This window comes from Anopheles maculipalpis, chromosome 2RL (genome assembly GCF_943734695.1).
Source record: "Anopheles maculipalpis chromosome 2RL, idAnoMacuDA_375_x, whole genome shotgun sequence".
Lineage (NCBI taxonomy): Eukaryota > Metazoa > Arthropoda > Insecta > Diptera > Culicidae > Anopheles > Anopheles maculipalpis.
The window spans coordinates 5,712,068-5,739,809 of record NC_064871.1 but is presented as its reverse complement, the minus strand read 5'-3'; the positions used below and the strand labels follow the sequence as shown (position 1 = coordinate 5,739,809).

General features: G+C 43.0%; 2 protein-coding genes across 4 annotated transcripts in view; one reads left to right on the top strand and one right to left on the bottom strand.

Moving 5' to 3' along the window:
• Positions 1–27,742, top strand: part of LOC126558945 (probable N-acetyltransferase san) — a 103,495-nt gene that overhangs the window by 26,370 nt on the left and 49,383 nt on the right. The window lies entirely within an intron of this gene.
• The window catches only part of LOC126556765 (GTPase-activating Rap/Ran-GAP domain-like protein 3), a 73,578-nt gene that overhangs the window by 18,124 nt on the left and 27,712 nt on the right, over positions 1–27,742 (bottom strand). Inside the window, exon 1 of one of the 3 annotated variants that reach the window (XM_050212244.1) lies at positions 1,653–1,843. The exons of the other annotated variants lie outside the window; for them this stretch is intronic. Coding sequence (XP_050068201.1) covers positions 1,653–1,813 — 161 coding nt within the window. The 5' untranslated portion in view covers positions 1,814–1,843. Of the gene's footprint in view, positions 1–1,652; positions 1,844–27,742 lie in introns of those variants that run through there. 3 annotated transcript variants of the gene reach the window in all.

The window sequence follows — 27,742 nt, the reverse complement described above, 5'->3', positions numbered from 1 at the left end:
TTTCTTTTACAAAATACATACAAAAATCACAATACATTAAACATAGTTGCTCATTATAAGCCTCAATTAAATGAGACGTAATTAAAACTCGTTTTAAAACTGAGACAAACTTACTCGACTCTGAAATACAAAATGTTAATTTACAACAAGCACGCGTCTAGCTTATGCTCACCCATCCACTAGAATAATAAACCTTCAGGGCGAAGGGAAAGTTTGGTGCGCAATTGAAATAACAGCCCATACCCATCGACGACCAACCTTAAAGAAATGTGTGTTTATCTACGGAATGTAAACGAACACAACACGGCCCCACAACAAGGTAGAACAGAAAAAAGCTAAACAATAATACGCTTTTGGAGCTTTTTGGAGCGCGTGAGCTCTTTGGAAGGGTTTCAGATTCTAGAGAGCTAGAGAACAATGTTGGGTACCCAAGCTAGAGTCCCCAAGTCTTTGATGCTGGCGTACCTGTGTGTGTTTGTGATGGAGTTTCGGTGTATGTGCGGCTTGGAAGGCACATAATGTACATGCAGGCACGACTGGTTATGAATCCTATTTCGAATGCTTTCGAGATTGTAACGCAAAACGTTTTCCACACGCCTCACCAGGCAAGATGCATCAAAAGGATCGACCGATGGTTTGGCTTGGGCTGTGTTTGAAAGTGCTTTACGGAATCGTAGCCGAATTTCCGATTTTCGAGCTCACTCGATGCTTAACAATGCACTATTGTGCAGGTTAGAGATGAGATTGTCAATCAACTACGTGCCGGGTTGTACGAGTTGTTGTACGTTGCGAGATAAAAGTTTGTGAGCATTCGGCGAGTATCAGTATCGTTACCATAACCGTCAATAGCGACATGCAATGGAGCACGGAAATAAACTTTGGCTGTCTTTGGCTGTCTTTCGGTTTCGGACATAACCATATCAACAATAGCAATCGCTAAACTTCTTACTCAACTCCTCAGCTCAACCATGGTTCTTGAGGGTTCGTGAGGAGGGGAGTGAAGAGCTGAGCACGAGTTGATGATGATGCTCGTGACGTAAAACAAACAACTCCGTAACAACTTTGCTCGTCTTTATTTTAATGGTTTGGAATGAGCTGGACAAACAGGGCAGCACACCGAGTACTGTGGCCGCACGTAACCGTTCCAGCGTATAAATAGTACACTTGCGTGGATAGAAAGAGAGAGAGAAAGAGAGTAAGCTCGGAAGAGTAGCGTTCCGGAGTTCCTAATGTTTCCGTGTTTCCCTGGCACACTGCATGGTGTAGGTAACCGCGTGTGGTAAATGTACCTTCTGTTTCATTTTTATTCAAAGATCCTTCACTGACACACAAAAGAATCCTCATAAAACGAAGTTATGGTGAGCCGTTAGAGGAACGATTTGAATAATGAATGCTTCTGGTGGTTGGGTTTGATCGATGTTATCAATGATGAACTTGACCCGGAACTATACCATTATCAGACACCCACTATTATGCCGAAAGTACTCGCTCTGTCTAAGTCTAAGATGGTCCAGATAGATCTGATCCCCTACCCGCTTCCCGAGGAGAGCCAACAATGTATCCAGCGATGCATACACACAGCAAATATAGAGTTTATAGCCATCAAAAGAGGTAACGAGTTCCGGATAATTGTTAGCAACCGTTACACTTACATTACGCTGGACGCTCGTCGCTGGAGTACCCGCAGCGCACCGATGTCTCGATGTGGTGCTCGCGGTGGCGGTGTGAACAAACTTTGACTCCGATCGCGCACCGGATCCGACTCCCGGTACGTGCGGAAGATGGTCGCTATCTTCAGATTGAAGCACAACATTGTCCATCCGAACGTGTTTGGCGTGTGTGACGCGCGTTCGCTTAACCGTTATACACATCACAACATCCTAGCCATGCCGTGGACCACCGCTGTCCCACCCATTTACAACATTGCCGTACATTGGATCATTATTGAACACGCAGCACACAGCAGGAACCATGGACGGTACGGTTGGCTACCGGTTTTGGTGTTTTGGTCGCTTCGGTGTACTGTCCAGGACGGTTGTTCTCTCCAACTAGTATTTTTTGTTGGTTGGTGCTGCTCAGGGTGGACTTCTGTTGGACCACTGCACGGAGACACTCGTTTAACACGCTCCACGGGGGACGATTTATGGTCGGAATCACTTTAACATGGTTGTTTACTTACGGAACCAATTCACTGTATCATGCCGTCACGCTGTTAATGTTCTAATGGTACACCGAGCATTTTTGTAGTATCATTTGCTACATTCTTTTTCCGATCAAACACAGCACAGCTTTCACCGATACGCACAACGGTGGGTATCGTAAATCACAACATATTTTGCGGTATTTTTTTATTAACTAACTCTAATGCTTCGATAATTATCCTTTAAAAAAAAACCTTTAAACAAGATTACAATGTTAAGACTAATGTTGAATGTCAAGAAGAGTGTGTTAAACACACCTCGATTGCATAGCTTTAGGCGTTTAATTGAATGTTCGAGCGAAAGTATGCAACCCGCAGAGCATTTCAACTACGCCCGTTTACGTCCACCATAATTGACGAGTTCGGTATCGGGTTTTGACAGTAGTTCGCATGGAAAATAACACAACAAGATGTTTTGATTGACTTTTGAAGAAAAACAAGACATAAGACTTCCACAAAAGTTTGATTAATCGACGAACTAGAAAAGTTTAACCGGCGAGCATGTAGCAAAAGCTTGTCTAAAACTTTAATTGAAATACCGTGTAGGCTTTTCCGATCAATGTATCTAGTCGAAGCAAAAGAAACCCACACTCGCTTCATAAACCCTGTCAATGTCTGATGAGTGGTATCGGTTGCTCACGAAAGCTTCACTCACGCACGCACGTTTGTTACTAAAACTAAATAGGGAGAAATAAACAAATAACACACGATTGCAGAACGCTGACAGTTGTTTCAAGCCTCACCAACAGTATCCCAGAACACACCAAACGAAAGCGTAGCAATGACGTGCGTAACGGGTAAGGACGAAACTTTGTCTCTCACTCATTAACTACCGCGAATAAGACACGTCAATGCCGACTGAGCGAACAGACTGTCACGAGCAGACAGATCGGAGCGAAAAACAATTGCGATAATCCGGAGCATGGTGCGGTCGACTGCAGCTTAAGCTGGTTAGCATCGACGACGCGAAGCTTCGCTTACGTCAAATCGGGCGTGTGGCGAGCGTGTGCGTCTTCCCAATGCAAGATTCAAATACGCTAAGGTAATCGGTTCGATTACTCGAGCGTAATTAACTGCAGCAAGGTAGGTAAACTGTTGCAATTGCGCCTTACGGTATGCAATCTGGCCGGTCCCGGATGTGATTAGTGGCAGGTTAGTTACGGTTGATGCACACCAAAAGCGATACGCTTCGGAAGAGACGGCTAATTGAGCTGCGGAAAACACCGGGGGGTAAAACGCTTTTCTGGGAAATGTTCCCCAAGTCAGTCCGGATCCGGGTCGCTTGGGAACAGGTAACATGAGGAGTCATATTTATGAGACACATGACCCCAGAAGCGCCCATTAAAACGGAGAATCGTTTAATCAATTGCTAATGACTATTAACGGTCGCGTGCTTCGACAGGAAATCGATAGATGAAGCATTGAAGATATGACCCAAATCGTGTGGGAATGAAGCGTGCGTGCTTTAGTTGTTATTTTTGACCAAAAATATCGTTCTCTTTTTTTCTGCCAAACTGATAATAATAATTGGGGGATAAATTTGGACTCAGTGTAGGTCTACAGCTCGCTGCAGTTCGCCTACATGCAGGCAATACTTTGCACAACAGATGATGATAGAGTTTGTCTCAATATAAGCAAAACATTTTACAGTACGGGAACCGCAAAAGTAGCTTCTTGTAAATCCGTCATGGGTGGCTCACGAAACAATCTTGATTTTTTAAAATACAATTTAAAGAGCAATCATTCCTGTTCAATAGCACTCGAAAAAATTCATTCCTTCTTCTTGCCAAACTTTAATTGTTATTGCGTATTTTTCGAAATACCTGCTATGAAATAAGTTTGTTTTCCGAGAAAAAAAAACACACCGGAGATCTTCAATCCAGATTGCAAAGTCGTTATATTTTTATTATTCGTTAGCTCTCCTCACAGCTCTTCCTTTCGACCAGTTTCTGCTTACTTCCTTTGCCCATCGATCCTGATCGCGTGACACATTACGGAAGGTAAAGCGTGTGAGCTAAAATCAATGTTTGAGCCAATTTTCCGGCACAATTCACATTGCTTCGCACCATGGTGATGAAATTCTCCTCTCCTGATAGGGATGCTCCATTCGCATAATGGTGCCATATTCTCGATACTTCGCTCTTTTTTTTTCCATCAGCTATGTGATTTTTTTTAATCGATCCTCATTTTAACATAACCTTCGTAACGACTCTTTGTGTGCCATTAGGGGCCAAAACTTCTCCCTATTCTTGCTATGTGACCTTTCTTCAGGCGTGCTTTCTAGCTCCAGTGCTGGGAACTGTTTCACTGTTCCAAATGCATAAAGTGCAATGTTTACTCTTCACCGATCGATTTTCTCGACCCCGACGCTCCGTGAAGCAACAGTAAACGTTGAACCGGTATCGGGGTGGGTGAGAATTATCGAGGAGCAATGGAGAACAAACAGATCATAGGGTTTCGGAAAATCGGAAATGATAACAGCTGGCAGGTTCCAGGGGGCAGGTATGCGGTGCAGAGGTTAAGCAACACATGGACAATGTGCTTTCGAGCAAACCAAGCAGCAGACAGGATTGGACACGCTTTTCCTGTCTGTATTTCCTCGGTTCGTGTTGCAGATGTACATGATTTCGTTACGTACGGCTGAGTCGACACAATGTGAGTATGAGATGTCGAATTCCCCATTCGGATGGAGTGTCTGAGCTAGTTAGTTTGTAATGTAAACAGCGTTTGCGTTGTTGCTCGAAGCGTATGAATAATCCTTTAAACAAATATGCCATGTGCCTTTGAACTTTTGCACCCCAACACGCTGTGGTGTCTAGAAAATTGTTTGCTTTGAAATTCGTTTCGCTCAGCAAAATAATTAAGCGTTGCTGTCCTAGGGGGACTTCCGTTCGTTTTTTGTTGACCTAATATTGTGCGTCGTAAATGTGGGTGTTATGGTGTAAAATTGGTAAGCATATTAACCAACTCCTGACAACTGGAAAGACATAAGAACGATACGCAATTTGCGCCAGAGATGCTTCGTCGATATTGTAAGCAAACACCTAAATGTATACATTTTTCGATACAAAATCGTATGAAACGCTCTTATTAATGTGCCAAGTGTGCTGCATTAGTGATCCAAAGCACATTTAATAGCAAAACAGATACAAAACAAACGAAACATTCAACTACCAAATGTTTCGCGTGCGCTTCCATTATGGCCACACACAACTTATTGGGCACTCTTCGGCACCATTGAACTATAGCCAAAAAAAAAAAAACCAAACAACTCTTCCCGAAATGGTGTCAGTGGAACGATGAATGCAAACAACCAGAAAACCAAATCCCATAATTCTTCTTACCAAGCGGCCCGACGGATGATGGCAAACCCATTTTAGCGCACCGTTGAGTTTACTTCATCAGACGAACCGACCGAATTTTCACCGTATTTACGCGCACCAATCGATAATGCGGCTTCGGACACAGGTTTTACATTTTTAAAGCTACTCGCTCGCTTATCGCAACCAGAGAGATGACCAGTTTTTGTTTGTTCAATTCGAGAATGAAGTCATTCTTGAAGCTAGCCTTTTTATTATGCGCCCGAATTGGCGAAGAGGAAAATTGTGCTTTGGCGCTTCGGCAAGCATAGCACAACTGGGTTCCGGATTACTGCAATAAGCTAAACCATGACACTTGGCTGACCTCGATAGTGAGGTCCACCATAAAGTGCAACGACCTACCCTGGCTCCCTTTCTCCCGAAGGAAACATCTGCGTCTCATCGTTTGGGTTTGGGGATGAAGCGAGCGAAAGTTAACTGCCCATTTTGGCATGTACTTGCGCTGTCATGGTGTCCTACTGGGTGTTGTTGTTGGATGACGATGTGCCCTCAAACCGAATGTCTAACACAATCTTGCGGATGGTGAAGCACAAACAGGATTCTTAAATCGGGAGGAAAATTTTTGCTATGGAAAAAAGCATTGTCAAGTGCTCTTGCACTTGTGAAGCTTGTGAAGAATCAATTGCAGCAAGAAAGTTGGTAGCAAATACAATTGAGATAATGTTCCACCGCCCTACATCCGCCATCCATCTCAAGGTGGGAAACGATCGGGTTCGATATGAATAATAGTTCCAAGCAAGTTTCAAGGATATCTTCCACGACTTCCACACTTATCAGAACTTCTCGAGCATCGAAAGTTTTTTTTTTGCCTACAGGTTGAACACTGCAATCACTGCTATCACGCGGTGTACAGTCACGCTCGGAAGGATAAAGTAATAACAGAAATATTGATAGCTACCTATCATGCTCAACCCGCCCAACTTCATCTTCGACATAGCAAACGAGAAAAATGAAGAAGAAAAGAAAAGAAAACCTTCATACCTTTACCGATACCGATCGATGTAATGCTTTTGGCCGAGGCGGCATGGCCAGAGCGATTCAATTTCGTTCCAACATCCATTAAGTGCTGCCAAAGAGTTGGCCCAGTGAAGAGCGCTGCAGCGGACGCCTTTGAAGACGGGTCAATTGATGGATGGTATGCGAAGGTATCGCAAAAGTGTGTGTGTGTAAGTATAATTCCTTTCGCTGGTAGTAGATCTCCCACTCCAAAATTGATACCGATACCTCGGCCTTTGCACGGTTTTGCGAATAACAAAGAAGGATATGCCTGTCTGGTGGCTGGTTTACCTTTATTGATTGGCCCCTTGGCCGGTGTACCCTTTCAAGGGTCGCAGGATCACTTTTGGGGTAGCTCAAAGTCAGCCTGGCCAACTCGAACGTATCGTTCAAGATGCAAGATGCCGCCTTCTTTTTGCTTCGGGTGGGATGAAGCATTGTTCTTGAGCGATTATCTTCACTTGTAATCTGGGTTCATTCGGGAGGATTTTCTGGTCGTGTTTTTTAGGGTGTGTTTAGGAAGGTGTGGTTGAATACTAAAATTGTTGACGGTTGAATCGATTACAGAGTTGCTTGATTTTACTTTATAGAAGTTGGATGTACCTTGTCTATCTTCAGGCAACCAGTTCATTGACCAGATTTTCAAGAAGCTGTTTGAAGGATGCAAACGAAATAAAAGGAACAAAATAACTGCTCATAACTGGTATGAAAATTTAAAAAGCTATTTGATGCACATGAAGGAACAGGGTGGCCCGGTCTTGAAGGCGACAGCGACGCCGGTCTCCAAACGGCAGGACCGGGATTCAAAGCCTATCCAAACAGTCCCTCCGTAGTGAGGACTGACTATCAAAGTACACCACGTACTTATTGGCAAGGCTAGTAAGCCATTAGATAACCGGCGTGACCTAGAAGATCGTTAAGCCAATAAGAAGAAAGAATGACTAATATTTATTACAGCAGTTTGAAACACCAGGCGTCTCCATCAATTAGGTAAATTTAAATAATAAAAATTTATCTTCGAAAGCGATCATTTACCTAGCTAACTACTGTTTGCTCAATTGGACATAGTTTAACACAAGCGTTTACAAACTTCCAAGAAAAAAGTTCAATTTACTAAAGTAATGATGTAATAGCTTCCGCCTAGCAAGCTTCATAACATTTCCATCCATCCCCTATCAACTGACAACTTAATCACAGCACATCATGACCGCGGTCATAGTTTCAACGGGCACCAAAATGTTATTGCAACGAAAGTGACGTCCCCTTCCCACTTAACCACCAACAGTTCAATTACTTTACCAGCTCGCGTGTCACATCGTTTAGTGTGTTGGTGCGTTTGTGAAGAAGCGACCGAACATTCATTATGTTGCCATGACGCGATCCGTAATCGGATTCTTTCACCAATGGCTATGACGAAAGCTTCCACGCCATTTACTTTGCCTTTGGTACTGTTTTGCTGACGGAAGCAAACGTGTTTGTGTCTGTGTGCAAGTGGCATCAAAATCATCCGTCTCAATTAAACCTCAATCATGGATGTTTCATTTAATTCAATTCTTACTTAACCACAGCAAAAAGTCTCCTGGAGAGAGATAGCGAAGGAGGGGTGGAGAAAGGAAAAAGCCGAGGAGAATAACTAACAGGACTATTTTCTAGCACGAGCTAAATGGGGTCAGTCGAGTAGATGAGATTACTCAAATTAATGAAAGATTAATAAAGGTTACTATTGCAAAGGTGAAAACTACTGCAACGACAATATGTGGTTGAATATAATGGATGTTAATTAAAGCTTTTTGACATGATACGGTGTAATATTTTGAGCTGGATATATTTTTCAATTAATTTACCATGAAGAATGTTTAATGCCACCTTTGCTTCAAGCCAATGATAAAAAAGTTGTTCTTTAGGGAGCAATTAATTCCATCCTTCACCGTAACGTGTTAACAAATTGTGGAACTTTCTAAGTAGTTTTCCGTCGAGAGTTCTGCTTGAAAGAAGGAACTATTTCTTTTCAAGTGTTTATTACCTTTCATGAAGAAGCGGGGGCGAGTGAATGTTAATAATTGATATAAAATCTTAAATAACCATTCGTTTGTAGAGTATAATAAATTTTAAAATAAAATGTTGCAAGTGTAGTTAAATTTAAAAATGACTGTAGTTTTTTTCTCGCTATCGTACGGTACATCATGCACTTACACAAATCACCAGGCGTTTGCATTGGTCCGAAAAACACCAGGCGTCTCCATCGCTTGAGTAAATTTCAATCTTTCAATTTACCTTCAACGGGGGCTTTAAAAAAACGGAAAAACTGCCACTATCAGCATCCTACGCAAACAGACTTCACCTGCTGCCCGGATTGGCGCGCTGCTGGTGATATTGCAGGAAGAAAAGCCAATCGTGTTGAAACGTGAATCATGCTCTCTCTCTGCTGCCACCGACAGGTAACGTGCGGTGGGTACATTGGATTCAGTACAAAGTCGCTTGGCAATCCCGAGCATCGGTAGGTGACATATGATCGAACGCTTCGCTCGGTACTTGTGTGCGCATTGTCTAGGCCACGTGATCGACAATAAACGTTACGGGAGCTTATGACGACAAATCGAACATTCCCGAGAAATCACGGGCCGTTGATGACGCACTGACGTGCGTGTCGTGAAATCATTCACCATTGAATGTAGTTTGATTTATGTTTAAAAAGCGTTTTGTAGCTTTAAATATTATTTCCAGAAAACTGCTCCTGTTGGGTAACATAATTGTGATGGTAAAAACATGGCAACGCGCTAATGATGATTAAAAGCTGTGCGCAGCGGGATATAGCCGGTCACTAATAAATTACTCACAAACCTCCAGAATGCCTCACCGGTGACAAATGACACCCAGGGGCGATGAAAAATGTTTCTAACCACAGAAATGAGCAAGCTAACCCATCAATTATCTATTATGTATTGCCACTTATTTTCACCAAAGGTAATGCGATGTTCTAAATTTTTTATTATTATCGCAGTTTTTCTTGATAAATTTAAAATATTTAAAAACAGTAAAAAATGTTTTAATATCAAAGAAAAATGTAACGAGAAAAAGATCCTATCACGAGGTACAGGAAGTAGAAGAGTTCATGAGTGAGGTTCATATCACAAAATAATGTATCACATCATTCATAAGATAGAATCAATCACTAGCAAAAAAATGGTTTTCAACTGTTCTAATCCTTCAACGTCACTTTTTGTGCTTCAGAGGTGGGTAGTTTCCATCCAAGCACAAAAGAAAATGTAAAGAAAACTCTCCTCGGCAACATGAAACTGGGCATGTTGGCTGTAGTTTCGTCTCACAGCACAGTCTCATCGGTAATGTTGCTGCTCGTCGTTATTTCTGAATATTGATCGGGTCAAACGGTAACTCGCCCCGTAGCCAAAACCAGGCACAAAGATCGTGTTCACATTTTGAGAACGAGAGTTTTGGTGAGCGGAGTCAGTAGCTAGGGCTTTGAACCGTCGCTTTTTTGACAGCTGAAATGGACATCCAACCAACCTCTCATGTGTGAGTCACTAAAAATAAATCACATGCCTTTCAAGTAAAACGACGACAAAAACACCAAAAACAAAAACCAATGCCCTGCCCAAGACGTTAACCGAGTGACCGAATGTTTTAAAGTCGTACCCAGTCCAGTTTTGGGGTTCGTTTTGCATTGCCTTTCGACGGTGCGGTGTGTGTTGGGCTGGAAAAGTGACCGGGAAAAAAAACTTTCCCATTGCCGTGTGGTTTTCCTGCCGATTTTCCTGCCGGTCGTGGAAAAATGGTATCGTGACAAGGGTGAGTTGGTGAGTAAAAAGTTTGTGTGCTTTTTTGGTGCGCTCCTTTGGCGGATGCAACTAGAAACTTTAAACTCCATGTTGCACGAATGCCAACATCGATCGTTTGACACATTCACTTTAAGAGCGAATTACGCTTTCGTGTTGAAAAAACAAGCTTGCTGTACAGGGGCATCACAATGAATGATGATTAATTTAATATTCATTATTGAATGTCTGAGTGGTAGCCTGTAGCATTGCCTGTAATACCAATCGTTGGTCACAAAAAGCATAACAAACCCATTCCCGCGCAAATTATCACCTAGACCTAGGTGGAGAATGTTGCGGGAAAAATTGAGGAAAAATCTAATGGATTCCAAAAATAAAAGCCCAGCAGTACCCGTTGGGAAATTTAATCGAATCTGATTTTGGCACACTCGAACAAAGCTCGCTGTGTCCTCACACACACACATATACAAACATTAACCGTGTAAATCCCTGCAGGCTTGAGCACGAAATTGGTTTTACATCCAGAGCATCCTTTTTGCTCCGAGCGAGCTTCTTTCACGATGTGATTACTCCTCAATCAAGCTGCTGGACCTTAGCAGTTGGCGGTACGGTTGGTGTTGATGGTACTAAAAACAAAAAAAAGCTAACACACTGTGTTCGCTAGTGACACTTTCGTTTTTCTTCCGTCATATGCTCGATCAAACATCCATTAGCGCGCGATGCTGGTTTGCCGGGCAAAACATCACACCAAGGGAAAAGTTAGAGCGACCAAAACCAATCGCCTTAGTTTGCCAGGCAAAAAGTTTCGCTATTCGGGGTACCTTTTCAAAGCTGTTCTATGGTTTGCTGGGAGGAGGCAAAACTTTTTCAACCAACAGCCTCGATGTTTAGTGTGGGATCAGTCACGGCGTGCCAACAAGAAAAAAGCGGGCTATGAACAGCGTTTAATTCATGTCGGGAAAAAGTCCTTTGAATCAACGAATCCGAAAAAGAGAGAGAAAACCAGGAAAGTGAACGTTTACGTGTGTCAGAAAGGTAAGTAATGGCATCAAAAAAAGCCGGGAGAAAACAAAATGGCACCCAGCTTTTATTCATCTTTTCGAGCGTGCTCCGTCGAAGGTAATTAAAACTTTGACCCATCACATGTAGCCACCCTGTTATAACCCACGCAAATTAGGTGAGCACGGCTGGGAACCGGTGTATGGCTGGTAGATGGGCGCAGATGAAGGTTTTCCTGTGTGATCGAGAAATATCTGAATCAGAACCGATTCAGGAAGAGGAAAAATGAAACGAATAAAATAGACGAAAAAAACAAAAAGCACCAGCTTCTTAAGGGTTGAGTTGATTTAGGGTAATTTAGGAAGGCTTTGGTTTTTTGCACTTCAATAAGCAACGAGCTGTTTCGCAAACCTTTTGCTCCAAACACGCTGGGGGAGATTCGTTTTGTTTTTGATGTTGAAAATATTTGATTTAGCGTGGGGTAATGAGATTGTACGACCCGTGGTGTGCTCTAAGGGAATAAACCTCCGGGGATCATCATCCGACCACTGCTGTTTCAAAAGTCGGAATCGAATCGAGCTTCAAGGTTTGGTTCCTTATCTTTATGAGAAAAAGGGCTGATTCTATTTGATTCCTTTACTCTTCGGTTTGATGCTTGCACATTGAATTACTTGCTAATGGCAGCATTTTTTTTTTTTGTAAATGGAATGGGGGATATTTACAAATGACTAGTTAATTAACTTTCGCCGGGAGTAAGCCGTTTTAAAAAATGTTACCAGCTCCGAACTTTACACGGTAGGACTTAGGGTTCAAATCCCATCCGGACTGCAACCCTGTAGTGAGGACTGGTTATCCATCTATGTGGTATCGACAAATCTAGTAAGCCATTCGATGGCCGACATGACCTAGTAGGCCATTCAGCCATAAAGAAGAAAAAGAATATTTTAATGTCATATTGAAGGGATGCACATTTTCAAATACTTTGAAAAGCAGCCCACAAGCCACGACGAAAGAGTTAAAAAATATCCCAAAAAGCTTAAAGTCTCTTTAATACGAAAATTTTAACACATCTTGTTAAATATTTCTTTAAGCATAGATTTCTGGTCGTTTTGGAGATGGCACGTTATGTAGGCAGTAGCGATGCCAGTCTCCAAACGGGAGGATCCACTATCTTATTCCATCTGGTGCGGGACAGACGCTTAGAACCAGGACTAAATAATTTTCTGAAGGTGTAATGAAGTTAAGGAAGCCAGGGATGGTCAGGCTAAGATCTCTTAAAACTGTTCTATAGTTTTGTAGTTTTTATTTTATTTTCAACGCTGTGATTTATCCTCTTCAATGAATGAAAAAATCTGTTCTTTTATAAAGGCTATCAGATAGAAGCTTAATTTAACGGATGCCACCCTGAAAGTTGAAGATTTTTAACTTAAGTTATTTTGGACTTCAATATCACTTCTTCTTCTTTGGCCTGATCAAGGCTGAGCAGACACGATCATGTCTCGATCTAAGACTGTAACCCTTCATCAACGGTTGCATCCGATCTCCGACAAGTTAGACTCCACCTGATTCAGCCAGCGAGCTCGCTGTGCTTTCCTAGGCCTCGTGCTAAACGGGTCGCTAACGGCCAATTTTTTGGTGGAACATGAATCCGGCATCCTCATCACGTACCTCATCCACCGTATCCTTAAGGCTCTGAAGACAGCCAAATGGTTTAGCTAGCTCGTGGTGAATTCTTCTTCACCACACGTCCTGCTTGCACAGAAAGCCAATGATAGTCCTTAGCTCCCGCCATTCAAAAACGATGAGTGCATTGGTGTCCTCTATTAGCATAGTCCAGGACTCGTAGTACCTGTAGCGGATTATTGGAATGAATCGGAAAAATCTATCGAAAGATCAATGTGAGATTTTGTTTCTATAGCCCACAGGATAAATCAGAAAACTACAACAAAATTGACACGCAATGTTTGAATTTCGAGTAGCTTACTGCAGTAATGATCTATTTAATCATCATATCGGTTTTTTCATAACGGTTTGGGACGGCCCAGTGGTGTAGGCGACAGCAGCGCCGGTCTTCGAGCGGCAGGACCGGGGTTCAAATCCCATCCGGACCATCCTCCCGTAGTGAGGACTGACTAACCAACTACGTGGTATCGGCAGTCTAGAAAGCCATTTCGATGGCCGGCATGACCTTAGAGGTCGTTAAGCCAATAAGAAGAAGAAAAAGATCGGTTTTTTGAAAAGGGAGTCAACTAAAAAGCAAATCAACTGTGGTTCAGTGATTACCGGTCGTCGTGATTTTAAAGTGAATTCCGAGAGACGATGCTCTTAATACCTTTGTCAGTTCAAAGTTTAGGGCATAATCAAGTAACAATTAATAAGCACAAAAAATGTCATTCTGCATAAATTTCTTAACGCATAGCTTCCATTTGCCAAACAAAACGACAAATGAACCACAAGACACGTTATCACATTTTTCACCACGTACTCCTTAACCCCAATGCTGTTCTTTTTCATTGAAAATAGTTTGCTCACTGCATGCACAATTAGAGTGAATGGATAATCGAATTCCAACGGCTCTGATCAACATATGATAAACACACTCACGGGCGCGCACACACACACACACACACATTCACCAGTGTCGTTTGAAACCCACACGAGACCACACTTTCCCATTAAATCGCCCGTACAAAGGGACAATGTTTGTGAACCGCCCATATTCATCCAGAACCGTTATCACCCACGGCACAACAACATCTCCATTGACATCAATTATGGTGCGCTCGGATGCGTGGAAACTTCGTGCAAACAATCCTGCACCGTTCTAGAGCTGTTTGCAGGGAGCAGTAATGGAAATACAAAGAGAGAAAAATAAAAACAAGCAAATCAATCACGCCCAACACACACGGGTGGATCGCTAACCGCAAAACGGTTAACAGTTGCACCGATTGAACGTTCCGGAGTTAATTAATTACATTCATAAACATGGTACCGTATGGTGAATGAATCTTCTTCTCCTTTCGATGCTTTCCCATCAAGAGACAATTCCGAGAGTCGAAGTAATGCTTGCGGATGAATGCACGAGTAGGCATGCGAATGATGTGACATACGCTCAAGAGTGCTACTTCCAGATGGGCAATTCTTGTTCGAATTCTCCCAATAAAACCCGCAAGTCCCACGTGTGTCTGGTAGGGTTCATGGTGCACAACTGCTGATTAAATTATGCGATGGTTAATTGAAATCCGTTCAGCATCCAGTTTTGGTGCTCGGAATGATGGTTGCGAAGTGAATAAATTATATTTACTCAATTACATAGAGCCAATTTGGGCGCCAGAATAACCCGACACGATCTCGCCCCCCAGGCGTGGACGAGACGGCCCAAAACGGTGGCCATGCCATATCGACCATCGTCCCCGTGTGCCGTAATTCTTCCGAAATTATGTTGCCTTTTGTTCGATGATTATTAATTCAGTTTCACTCTTGCTGCTGTGGCTGCTACATGCATCGAAAGCCACCGAAAGGATCTCATTCATTGCAGCTTAACTTCGTTCCTATGATGATGATGATCCGTGCACGACTCTAGTGGATGATTGTGTGTTTTCCGAAGCAAAAAGGAGAAACGAAAGAAAAACAGTCTTTCCACGACGTTGGAACGTTCGTGCTCTTTCACAAGGAATGCAATAAATTCGATTTACGGCTACTTTACTGGGTGAACACTACTTAGTGGTTGCATTTTTAGCACTTCTCCAGCCGGCCATTAACATTGCGATCACTCAACCGGAAGAAGGTGTGGCCACAAACACACGACCGTTCCAATGGTAAATTACTCGACACTTTAGCCGATAAACCGCACATATCGGTCTGTATTTATTTTTCATGCATCAAAACCCCGATAACAGCTACACACATCGATCGGCTACTCCACCAGACGACTAGAAAAGCCAACCCGTTCGATACGAAAACAACTGCAACCGCACGCTACCGTATGTGTGAGTTCAATCGGCGACAACGACGAAACGTTTAAACTACGCGCCACACCGAAAACACTGAACCATACCGGCCGAAAGCTCGTGGAAAACTGGCACGAAATGATTTTCCGAAGCTAGCGCCAAGCTTGCCGAAAATCTACGGTTCCCCCCTGTGTTTTTGTCTTCCATCTTTGTCCGACTTTTCTCCACGAAGCCACACACTCTAGATAGAGGAAGGCGTACATCGGAAACGTCACGGAAAAGCGAGTGTGTAACGTCATCGATTAGAGGGGATGCCACTTGCCCTGGTGGAGCGTAAATTGCGTCGCAAAGAGGACAAGCGCAAGCCGAAAACGACAGATCGGCGAACAAAAGGAAGATAATAAAATCATCTAACAAAACGCATATCCCCGTCGCATGTGAAAGTGGGACAGGAAAAGCGCAACGCAAACCAGCAGAGCAGTTTTAGTATGCGAACCGAGTCGTCTGCCAACTCGAACGAGAAAAATAAAGCGACCACCCTAACCGTCCTTCGTGTCAGCCGAATAGAGGGACGCTTTTCATTCATATCATTTCCGTGCCTCGGCATAGTAACGAAGCACACCAACACACAGCCAGACGGGTTGCGGGTTCGAAAAGCGTTCTCACTAACACTTCTTCAGCACGCCTGGCGAGTGGTTTGTAAACAAACTTGCCCTTATCCGAACGTGAAGCCACGTGCTTCTTGAATGTGAGGCAAAAAAATAGAGATAAAAGTGTCGTAACGCTTAAAACATCGCCATTAGGTGCTGTGGAAATATTATGTGTCGGGCGGGAAAGCTTACACGTCCGCTAGCGCTTTTCATCGCCGGAAAAATCGACATGGAAAACAAAACGACGGAAGCTTTTCCTTGTTGGTCTCTGGATGATTTGTTTAGTACAGCGTGAAATCTTTCATATTTGAATGAAATATTTCACAAGAAGTGTTTGAATTTCGAAACATGAAGCATTTTCCGATGAGTATTGCAGATTCGGAAGGTTAACGTAAGAATAAAATCGATTTGCTAAATATATTTACTGCAATGTACCCAAAAGTGTATAGAAATAAAAAATTTATACAAAATTGATAGAAATTGCCAGCCATTTGTCTAAGAAATTGGAACAAACGATCATAGTTTCAATACTTACGTGATGATGAGTATTTATGTACGACATTTATTCAGCTTACCTGTAATGATAGTTAAAAAGAAATTGCATGAATATTTACTATTTGGATGATTTATCAGAAATACATGAGAATATCTATTTCCTCTCTTTGGCCAATATAAGTTTTTTTCTGAGAAATTTTTCTACAAAACTCATGGCATCCTGCCACTCGGGAAACTGTTAAAATCGATATCAAACAGTTTTTTTCCGTGTAGCGAGGTAGCTTGTGTATGTGCCAGGCACTGGGAATGCGTTCTTAAGGCGATAATATTTTAAAAACACCCATAAGAACCCGAAATTTTGAATATGAAATCTCTTGTGATCTTCAGAGATCTCAGCTCTTCTTTCTGGCTTAACGACCTCTAAGGTCACGCCGGCCATCGAAAGACATGGTAGATTTGCCGATAGCACGTAGATATCCAGAATTATCAACTAGGACAATTACGGACGACAAGATCATATGCGTTTTAGAGGAATTTCGATCACAAGGCTGTCAAATGTAAGATTAAACGATTTACTCAGTGCCTTGTCACCACCATTCGCTATTCTTACATTTGCTACATTCGCTATTCTTACTTTAAAGCTACTTCACTAGTAAAGAAGATTATTATTTTTGACTTCTAACACATTTTAAAATAATCTCTTCCATCAGCAGCTTGTTCTCTTTGCAGATTATAACTAAAAATGTTGAACAGTTTAAACCGACTTTCGATTTCCTGTGCTATGATTAAACATTGGTTTAAAGCAACTAGCGAGCAAACTAGCTGAAATTGATTGTGCAGTGCAAATCGTATTGTCTCTCCCAGAAATTCACCAGCACTGCGATAGCAGTGTCTGATGATCAAATTAGCTCATAATCCTTGTCACTACACTTCACACCGGCTACGGTGGCGTATCGCAACAAACAACAAATTGAATGTGCTTAACATCGTGTACATCCGCGCGTTCGTTAGTCGGAAGTCGGATGCGAGCCGTGTATTCCCGGGCTGACGAAGCAACAAAGTGATGATATACACCTGCACCACCCGCATTCCACTGGCACGTGTGCTTCTAGCAGGTAGCTCGTGAGTAATTGTTCCGTCGCGCCAATAATTGATTTATCGTGAAAAGGTGGCACACACGGCTAGGGCATTCGGTGGAAGGCTTGTTCAGTGTCCCGTGGGTGGTATGATCCAGTGAAAAGCCTGCAGTGTACGGGAGATTGGCAGTATTTATCGCTGTCAGCTCTTATAGAAACCAAGCAGGAGTATCTTTTTTCCTTGCACTCATGTTTTTTGGAGTGCAGTAGTAAATTGATGGACAAACAAGCGAATTGAGTGATTCTTGATGGGACAAAAAAAGGAAACCGAACGTTATGTTTGCTTTCATTAGTGTTTGCGCCGAACAGTTGAAATAGGGAACTATTTAAATGTTTGGATGCAATTATCAAGTGTTTGCCCTTTTCATAACATTTTGGGTACGTGAAGTTGAAGTGGTGAAGACCCTCTCTGTCCCTCTCTGTCCCTCTCTCTCTCTCGTAGGTGTGTCTATTTTTATAGCAAGAGGAGAAAAAAAAAACGCTAATGACACTCAACACGAGATCGTTAGCAACATTTTGCCCAGCTGTCCCACTTTCGATGACAGGCCCGCTTTCCACACGCTTAGACAGCTGTCATTGTTGCACCGAGCCACGTGCCAGTGTAGCTCAAAATTGTGACAAAAGCTCTCGTTGTGGTGAAAATGAATGGCATCAAAAAAAGGGAGGGAGGAAAAAATGGGAAAGCCTCACCAAACAGCTAGACGATCCGCAAATCACACAAATCTTCTGTCCCATTTATCAGCCGCGATGATTAACGGATTCCCGTGTGCGTCCGTTTTACTGCCATCCTTGCACGTAATGGAGACGTGCCCGGGCGCTCTCGCCTCGGACTCTGCTGCACCACGCCTAGCGCTACCCTAGAAAATGTCCATCGGAAAGGAATCCCATTTATCAATCTAGTATTTTGAACGACACTACATCATTCCAACAGCGCCAGCTGGAGCTGGTGTTGTCCAGCGTGGCGGGACAGATGAAACCCTCCTTTTTTGCGCTATGGATTCCAACAATTTTCAAAACTATGCGTGTTCGTCGTAGACAGCGAGACGAAGAGGTGGAAGGCATTTCTGCATTTTTGTCATCTCATGCCTCCTGTAACGCACAGCAACAAAATAGCCCTGTTTGGAAAACTCAATTGAGCCACCGTGACTAATGGTATGCAATAAATTTCGATCGGCCTAGCGGCAAATCACAAATCGATGCCCTCACACCTGGCTCGACCTGATGGTTTCGGGATCAAACCATTAATTTTACATTTCGAGCATGTTCATACCGGGGCTTCTTCCTAACACTCATACGGACTTCATGTCTCACCTCTGTCCGGTAGCGCTTTCGTTCCAACGTTCAATGGAAATGCTGCTACTGCGCGAGCGAAAACGTTCCTTCTGAAGTTGGCGAAGTTGTCGCAGTTCCTCCCGGTAGGCTCCGAGCGGATCACGCTCTTGTACCGATTGTTCCGAACTTGTAGACTCCTGTGCACGACCCGCCGCATCCTCCGGAGGGTGCTTACGACGCGATCCGTAGCTTGCCCCGCTTGGCTTTGCTGTGGGTGACGAAGATTCGGGCGGGAAAAATAAAACCGTCGACGAGGATGACTTCTGACCGATAGAGTGGAACATTTTTTTCGATTTCACAAACTTTGGCGATGCAGAAGCTAGCAACCGATCGCCGAAGCTTTGCGTCCGGAAGAACTTTGGCGAAGAGTGGGGCACAGTGTTGTGCGATGCGGTGGCTGATGTACCACTGCGGGAGGCCAACTCGGCCCGTAGCAGCTGCTGCTCGTCAAAGCTTCCGGTGCGAAGGGCGACACTTTTACGACGTCCGGCTGGTGAACTGCCGGCAGATACAGAGCTCGTCTGTAAGCTGGTCGGTTCGAGCAGTAGGCCCGATTTCACCGATTTCACCGAACGAGACATATTCTTGTCACATAGAACTGCCAGTGGCGGTTCGAGGTTTTTTTTTCTCGAATACGATTACACTCGATGCACGATGGTTGCTGATAATATTGATTCACTCACTCACGCTGTGGAAAGTGGAGAAAGGATTTTCGTCTTTTGAAAAACACAACCACCCAGACTTCCGGATGATGAAAACTAGCGGGATACCATCCCGGAAATGGTGCAAGTCTAACGTTTTGCCAGCGTACACTGAACTGTAAATAATCGAACACAGGATACACACACACTAACACAACTGATGGACGCTTCCGCGAGCGCTTCCTGATAATGAACAAGTTTGTCGATCCATCAACCACTTCTCGTATGAAACGCTGGGATTTGGTGTCTTCTTGAACGATTTGGACGTGATATGAGCAGCAACCCATCCCACCAACCGAATGTGTATGTGTCCCCGTAGATTGCTTCGATTAAGAGTTTCATTATACCTTCATTGGCGTATTTTTTATGAGCATCATTCATTCCCGTCTGCTCTCAATCGGAACTATGGTTGGATTCGATCGCTCCGGGAACGTTCGTTACGGTTTTCAACGATGTTCGATGTTTGGACTAAATTTCAGCTACTCAAGCTTTTGCACAATGTGTACACTAATCTGATTTTTTAATGGAAAATATCTCTTGTTCATTGTACTACTTTAATTTAAGAATTTATTTGGGTTTGTTTGATAATTTGTTTTTTCATAATAATTTATTTAACAGCTTTAGCTTACTTCCAATATATTATTTAATTGGAAAATTGTATTATGTTGTTACTAATTCAATGCAAATAACAGAGCATGCCAATTGCATGATTATTCAGAAAGAAAAGGAGAAAATGCCTCGAGAAATTTAAAAAAGATTATCTCCAGCAGTGCTGATAATACGACGCTGATCTTTAATATTTAACCTTCACTAAAATAATGTTATTCAATATTGATTCAATTCAGTAATTTCAATTAAAATCCTAATTTGAAGCCATATTATTTATACTTATCATCTCTTTTACGTTCTGTTAATTTTAAACATGCATGATTGTTCGATAATTCTGCAGTGTTTTGTCAATCATCATAGCATTTTATTTTATTTTAAATTGGTTTCAATATTCGCACAAAGTAATTGCTTGAGTTCATTCGAAATATCAGCCCTATCAGCACCAAAATGTAGGCAATTCTATTACGATCACATTATCTCACATAAAATATTTCATAATTATTTCTTAACTTAGTTTATTATATATGTCTATCTTCTTAGTTTTATTATAAAAAATTATCTCCTTAATTTACTCCATAAAATAATATATCATGATAAATTGGACCTTTGAACGTTTACAATTCCACCACATACGATCAATCACTTTGCCATACTGTCGAACGACAAACGCTCCCTTAACGATCGAGTTCAACCATAACCCTATACGTTTCATCACCGTGCAGTGCGATCGATCAATGTGCGGCATTGTGCCTTATTGTTAACTCGTTTATTGGCAGTTTTTTATGTGGCGGCAGGCAACACCATCGGGCTCGGGAAGCCGGACTCCTGGAAGCGGGACTATCGATTGTCACTTTAATGCTGCTGCTTCATTGTTCTCCGGCATGCGATAAAAGCCACCGTCTCCACCGGTAGGAGTGGGATTTTATTATTTTTTCCAACCCCTTACTAAAGCATCTCATCTCGTTGAATGCTGGTGGCTTAAGATTTATTAGGTTCGGCGGCGTTTGGTGGAAGGCGAGCGTGTGAATAAAATCCTCATCATAGCGCTGAGTGTGCTGGCTTGTGCGCTTACCCATTGGGAAGGAAATTTAAACCAAACCAATACCGTTCTTAGTGACTTTGTTATGAAAGCAATCGATTTTTTCCCGCTTCTCGGGAAAGTAAAACGCACTCGTTCGACACGTACGTGCCATTTTGAATGCACAAACAATTTTTACGGCTAGGAAGGATAGCGAGAAGAGAGGGAAGCAATGCTAATCCTCTCGTAAAGCGCACTCACACGGTGTACATTAAGTGCACAGGGCTTTCAGCAGGCGAATTTCCATTAATTGCTCCTTCGCGTGGTAAGAGCAAACGAAGCAAAAACAAAAAAAAAGGCACGAAGAAACGGATTGGAAAGCCGTGTGTTTGACACGATACTGACACGATTGTCCGAAAGGCAAGACTAATGTAGATGTGCTTGTGCTGGTGAAAAGGATGAGGAAAGAGACGGGAATCGGGAGTACAAGGCGGGGAGCGTGTGTAAATAGCATCTTGATGGGTTTTCCGTGAACTTTAATGAACCGTGGGCGTGCAGTTGACATGCGAAGCGGAAAACTAGTTTGTCTTATGCTGCTTCTGCTGCTGCTGCTGCTGCTGCTGATTGTGTAGCTCAGTTTTTCCCTTGCCTTTGTTTGCACCGGGAAATGTACCAACAGTTCTTGGAATTGTGCCGGGGAAACATCATTTCCCTGAATGATGTTGACGATGATGTGCGAGGACGATGGGAAGGATAACTTAAATTGAGATGCTCCGCCGGATTTTGGACGGCCGGCGAGAGAAAATCGATCGGCAAAGCCATAAATCGGGTAAAATTTCGAATCGGCTGCCTTGGCTGAATAAATATGCAAATAGGATTACGACATAGTTTGCTGTTTAACTGTGCCATTACGGACTCATCCCAGTGTCGATAATCGTTATCATCACTGAACCTTAGTCGAGTTAGTTTGCTAGCTTTAAGAATGCTGACTTTCACTGCAGTTTTACACATTTTAATCCACACACGGCACTGTTTGGAGTGTTTCATTCACTTTCATCGCGTCACTGAAGTGCATTTTTCACTGTCCCATGACTCAGGTTAGACTTCTGTAATTCCTGAACCACGACGGTTCGTCCATCACTAACATCCCAATGCACCGTGCTCCCTAGCGTTTTCCACACGAGCTCAGTACCGGTAGCGGCTAGCAAAAAACAGGAAAAAATTGTCCGTGATTGCGACAGGGTAATCCTTTCGCTAAATATCTCCGCGGAAAAGAAAACTCCCACGGTCCTACCAGCAGCGCCGACTGCAACCGACTGCGGTCCAACCACGACGACGACGACGACAACGATGATGATGACGACGACGACGGCACACTAGTGCACAGCGAGCAGTGATGGCAGTTGTCTTTGACCACGGAACCGCGACCACGACCACCACCGGACCCACACGCGTCTACCCTTGCCCTTCCGGGGGGGTTTATACCAATGCTCAGGTTGATCTATCTCCATCTATTCCCACCCGACTCGACGAACCAACCATGTTTGTGTCCTGTTTCTCCTTTTGAAACCGATTTTCCTGTTGCTTTCGAACAGCTCGCTCACTCACACTATTAAACACACGGCGAGAGCCGGCTAGAGATTGTACAAAGCGCGATCGTTGAGCCAAAAAATGGGAGGAAAGGATCACTAACCAGCCAGCCAGTCAACACGCCAGTGCTCATCCTTTCCCGAATGGCGACAATGTGTCCTTTGCTATCTCCTTCTTACATACTACGAGTGAGTGGTATTGTAGGAGTAACTCCATTGGAATGAGCATTTCTTGCCTGTTGCCAGTTTTGTATAAGTGTGTGTGTGTGTGTGTGGGAGGGGGATGTAGAGATTTTTTTTTATTTGTTTTTCGTTCCCTTCTTTCACTTCCTGGTCGAGGGTGAATCGAGCCGTAATTTGGTCTCTCACATACTAGCGAAACACTTTACGATCGAAGCTCCTTCTGAAGCACAAGCGCATACACACTCACACACACACACACAATGGACGCATCCGCAAACAACGGCACTGATGGTTTGTTTAACTTCCGGTAATTGAGCTCATTTGAGGGATAGAAAGGCACCATATACCGGAATCCTACCTGTTAGCTCGAATGTTTTAAAGGGACATAAAAAGGGGGATAAACTATCTCCCCCAAAAAAAAAACTGTCCGGTGGTCTGCTGTCTCGAGATAAAGCACATACACACTTACTCATACTACCACTGCTACCAAATGGGTATAAAACGATGGAAAGAAAGAGGGTTCAGCAAGGGATGAAGCGAATACATTATAAAATCAATTATCTGTGATGCAATGTCAACGTTACAGTGTCCTTTTTTGGCAGGTTTGCATTATCCTCCGGTTTACATTCCCCATTACCCTCGAATTCTTACGAAAGGAACACTTTTTTGCGTTTCATTTCATTTCTTTGTTTATACTTTATCGTAAAAATAATAGGTAAATTGCACGTGATAGTCCCCACTTTTGACAATACCTAATAAAACACCGAATTTTCCACAATCGAGGTTAGACATTCACTGGCAAAAAAGAGTATTTATTTATTTATAATTAATTATGACGGTCCAGTGCCGTATTGTCAACACCGCTTGTGTTGAGTAAATTTTATAATCATATAGATAAGGCATTTCCTCCTTATTCTTTGCCTTATCCCGGGCATACTCGGTTAATAAAAAAAGACTAAATAATACATTTTAATCAATTATTAAGTGTAAAAAAACAACCTTTTGTTTTTGAATAAAGGTCGGCAAGGCTGTATAGCTATTAGAACATTATTAATGAAAAAAAACATTAATTTAAAGAGCCTAAAAATACCCAAAAACCATAAAACATTTTTTTAATTGAAGTCAAAAATATCGCTATAGATAGGAAGCGCTGATAAGAAAACGATTGTGATAAGACGATTGATATTGTATCTCACATTAATAAAACATTGGGAAAAATATTATCTTAGCAAAAAGAATTAAAAATTCTGACCATTTGCTTGGGAATCTTTCATTCCACCCGAAATCGGTTCATTACGCTGCATGTTGTTGTTATTGTTGTTGTTGTTTCCTGCTTCATTCTGCATTCTGATCTGCGGGCTCGCCGTCTCGCTCGGCTCGTTCACTAGCCCATTTTTCACCACCCACTCTCTAACCCCCACGTGCCACCCTCTTCCATCCTCTCCTCTTCTTGGTGACGGTTACATCCCTTCAGGCGCATCTTCGCGCTTAAACCCCAAATGTCCCCAATCTACCCCCATGCTACCCCCCGACATATACACAAACACACACGCAGAAGCAGACGGCACGGCGACGGCCATCAAGAGAGCGCCAATTCGAAAGCATATTTTTATCGCACCACAACCATATACGACCCCGGTCCCGTTCATGTTGTTATTATTATTGTTGCTGTCGCTGCCGGCCGTACTATGTCACAGGTTTTGCTGTTTATTTTCTTTTTTGTTGTTGTTCATTTTCCTTTCTTTACCGCTTCGATGCGCTTTAACTCTTCTTCTCTTACTCGTTTGGCTCTCGGGAGCAAGCTCTCTCTCTTTCATTCGCTCTAGCGGTTGGATTTGAGCCCACGGATCCATTATCCCATCGGTACCGGCAGAGCGGGATGACTTTAAGCCGTAGTGACAACAACGGGTAGCAGCATCCATCCGTCGAGTGCACAAGGATTATTGGGAGCCGTGGAGCTCATGTCAATGTCGGCGACATCGACACCGCCGTGACATCCGTCGTTGTGAGTGTCACGAGCGAGTGTAGTTGTCATTGTTGCTTTGCTCTTTTTCTTCTACGCTTTCTGTGGAATTCACTACCCAAAGATTCGAATTCAATTGACACAAGAACATTGAGGTCTAGTGTGTGGTTGTGGTTGGGCTGTCCATTAAGTGTAATATGCATTTGTGGAAGTTCGTTGGCTCGTTTCCAGCATTCCTAAGGAAAGCTAGCAAACTATCATGAAAACTGTCACAGTATGGAAATGGATGCCACCATTTTGGAAGCTCGAGAGTTCCAACAGTGTCTAACGATGATTGACAGCGAGCCCTTCCATGGAATGCCAAATGCCACACAATCATCAATCCAGTCACTCACACTGACAAAAAGAGCACCGTTTCGGTTAAATTCAGCTCCAAAAATTGAACTTCTTAATTCAAATGCATTAACTTCGCCAGAATGCCTTTCCCGACGACATAATTGCTCAGCTGCGATAATTACTTATCAAACATTCATCCGTCCGACAGCCCGCCCCGCCGGGGTTTTTCAAAAAACGGTCAGCACCACTCACCAAATTCCACTCGAGCGTGTCAAAGAAAAACACGTGGCCTCTCCATTTGTCGGACGCTATCGTCATAAATCATGCAAATCAAAAAGTTAACAATCTGCTCAAGAACCACTTTGCTAATCACTTTCATGCCACCTTCATCTCGACTGTTTGGCGTATTCAAACACAGCGAAAACACACAAATTGAGGGAAATTATCTTAATTACTTTAGACGCTGGACTGCTCTCGGTAGCTCTTGATACATCCCTCTCAACACCGTGAACCTGTGTGCGGAAAATGACAAACCTGTTGGAATTGAAAGGACGTGCCCGCTCGTTGCGAAACTTTTCATCAGCAACATCAGCAGTACATCTCACGAAGAAGAATTCCAACTGCGGGACATCGTCGAAATGGTGCGTTTCGTCACAAAAGACTATCAATTCGTGCCTCGTACGGATGAAGTTTGCCGTGCTACGGAAGGTGTATCAACCTGAGCAAACGACCAATCGGTACTTGTTGATATGTGGAGTATTGGGACAGGGGACGCTGTAGCAGACGAAACCAGGTGATCAAATAAACCCTTCGTACGAGAAGCTTACGAGTGGAAGTGAATAACGAAATCCTTTACGGTCTTTGCTGGAATTTGGTATCTTTCCAACCGCTCGAACAACTTTCGTTAGCTTTCGTTCGCTTTACGCACCATCACCATCTTCGTAAGCTCTTTGACTTCCGTAGTGAAATCCTCAAGCATTAGTGTAGTGGAGCCCCTGTTTTTTTTAACGGACACCATCCGGACATCCGAAAATTCGTTCCAATACTATTTCCCACCAACGAACGTGAAGACCCTTCGTCAAAGGAAAGGTTTTGGAAGCCCAGTTGCTACTTTAATTGTTTTCTCTGCGTGTAAGTTCAGTGCCCGTAGTTGTTCCCGTCACCGTGTTGACGCGCTGTCACGTTCGTGCTGTGTGGAATTGGGTTCGGTTCCAAGCATAAATCAAACCACCCGCCCCGGTAGCTTCGGTCGGTATTTTCCATTAGTGATAGTACAAACAAGAGGATTTCGAAGGCAACCGAAGATCCCCTCCGAAGGTTCCAAATCTCCAGACAATACCAGTTAGTCGCCTTTCGCCCTCGAGAATCCTTGCAAACGTACCGAAGAATCAATAGAACAAACAATGGCTGACCCACAGAGCTGGTGATGGCTCCACCAATCCGGGTGACTCGTTCTTCACGCTAGCACACCATCGACCATGGGGAAATCTAATTTAACCGTTTTCACAACCAATTTACGAAAAACTGCTCACTCGGACCATATTGACGGTGGTGGTGATGGTATGGCATTTCTCCTTCACAACGAAGTCAGCATCACAGCTTTGGGTTGCAGTTTGTTCTAGAAGGAAAGCATGGATTTTTAAAGTCCCTTAGACGTTAGCCGGTTTTCACACGCTTCTTGTCTTGTGTGGTCAGCGTTAAAGGGCAGCTATGGTTGACGGTTAAGAAAGATTTCCCTTTACTTGTGTAGGATAGGATTAAGTGCAAAAGGGAGTTAATAGTATTTTCTATTTATAAAATGACGCCTTAAGTTTTACGAGGTGATTTAAATCTTATTTTTAGGCATTTATATTCATTGCTTCCTTTCAAGAGCACAAGCACCATCTTCAAATAGCCTGAGAATGAGCAGCTACCTAAACTAGACGTAATCGGAACGCTAACGAACTGCCATTGACGCAAATCAAGCTTGCAAATGAGCAAGTGTGGAAGTTATTTGTGGAGTTAATAAGATTAACTGCTTCTTGTTGCAGCACGTTGTGTGTTTATTTTCGCTTATTGATTTGGAAAGTAATTTTACCCTCGCTTTACTTACTTGTTTTGTATGTGAGGAATAAATGGACGAATTATTTGTATCTTACCTGAAATAAGAAGGAAGAAAAATGGGTTTCAATATTATTCTTGTTAACTTATTTATTTTAAAATATTTGTTACTTATTATCTTTAAATTTAAAATCAATATCTGTCACCCTCTCAAAAAGCGGCGAACTTTCGAACCAAAATCATTGTGGTCGTAAAGCGTAATGAGATGGGCCACACAATTTAATAATCGTTCCCATTTTACACCATTCATGGTCAGCTGATTGTCACCTTCTCACTGTCGAGCTCGCCGAGCTGTCGAACGGAACAAAACC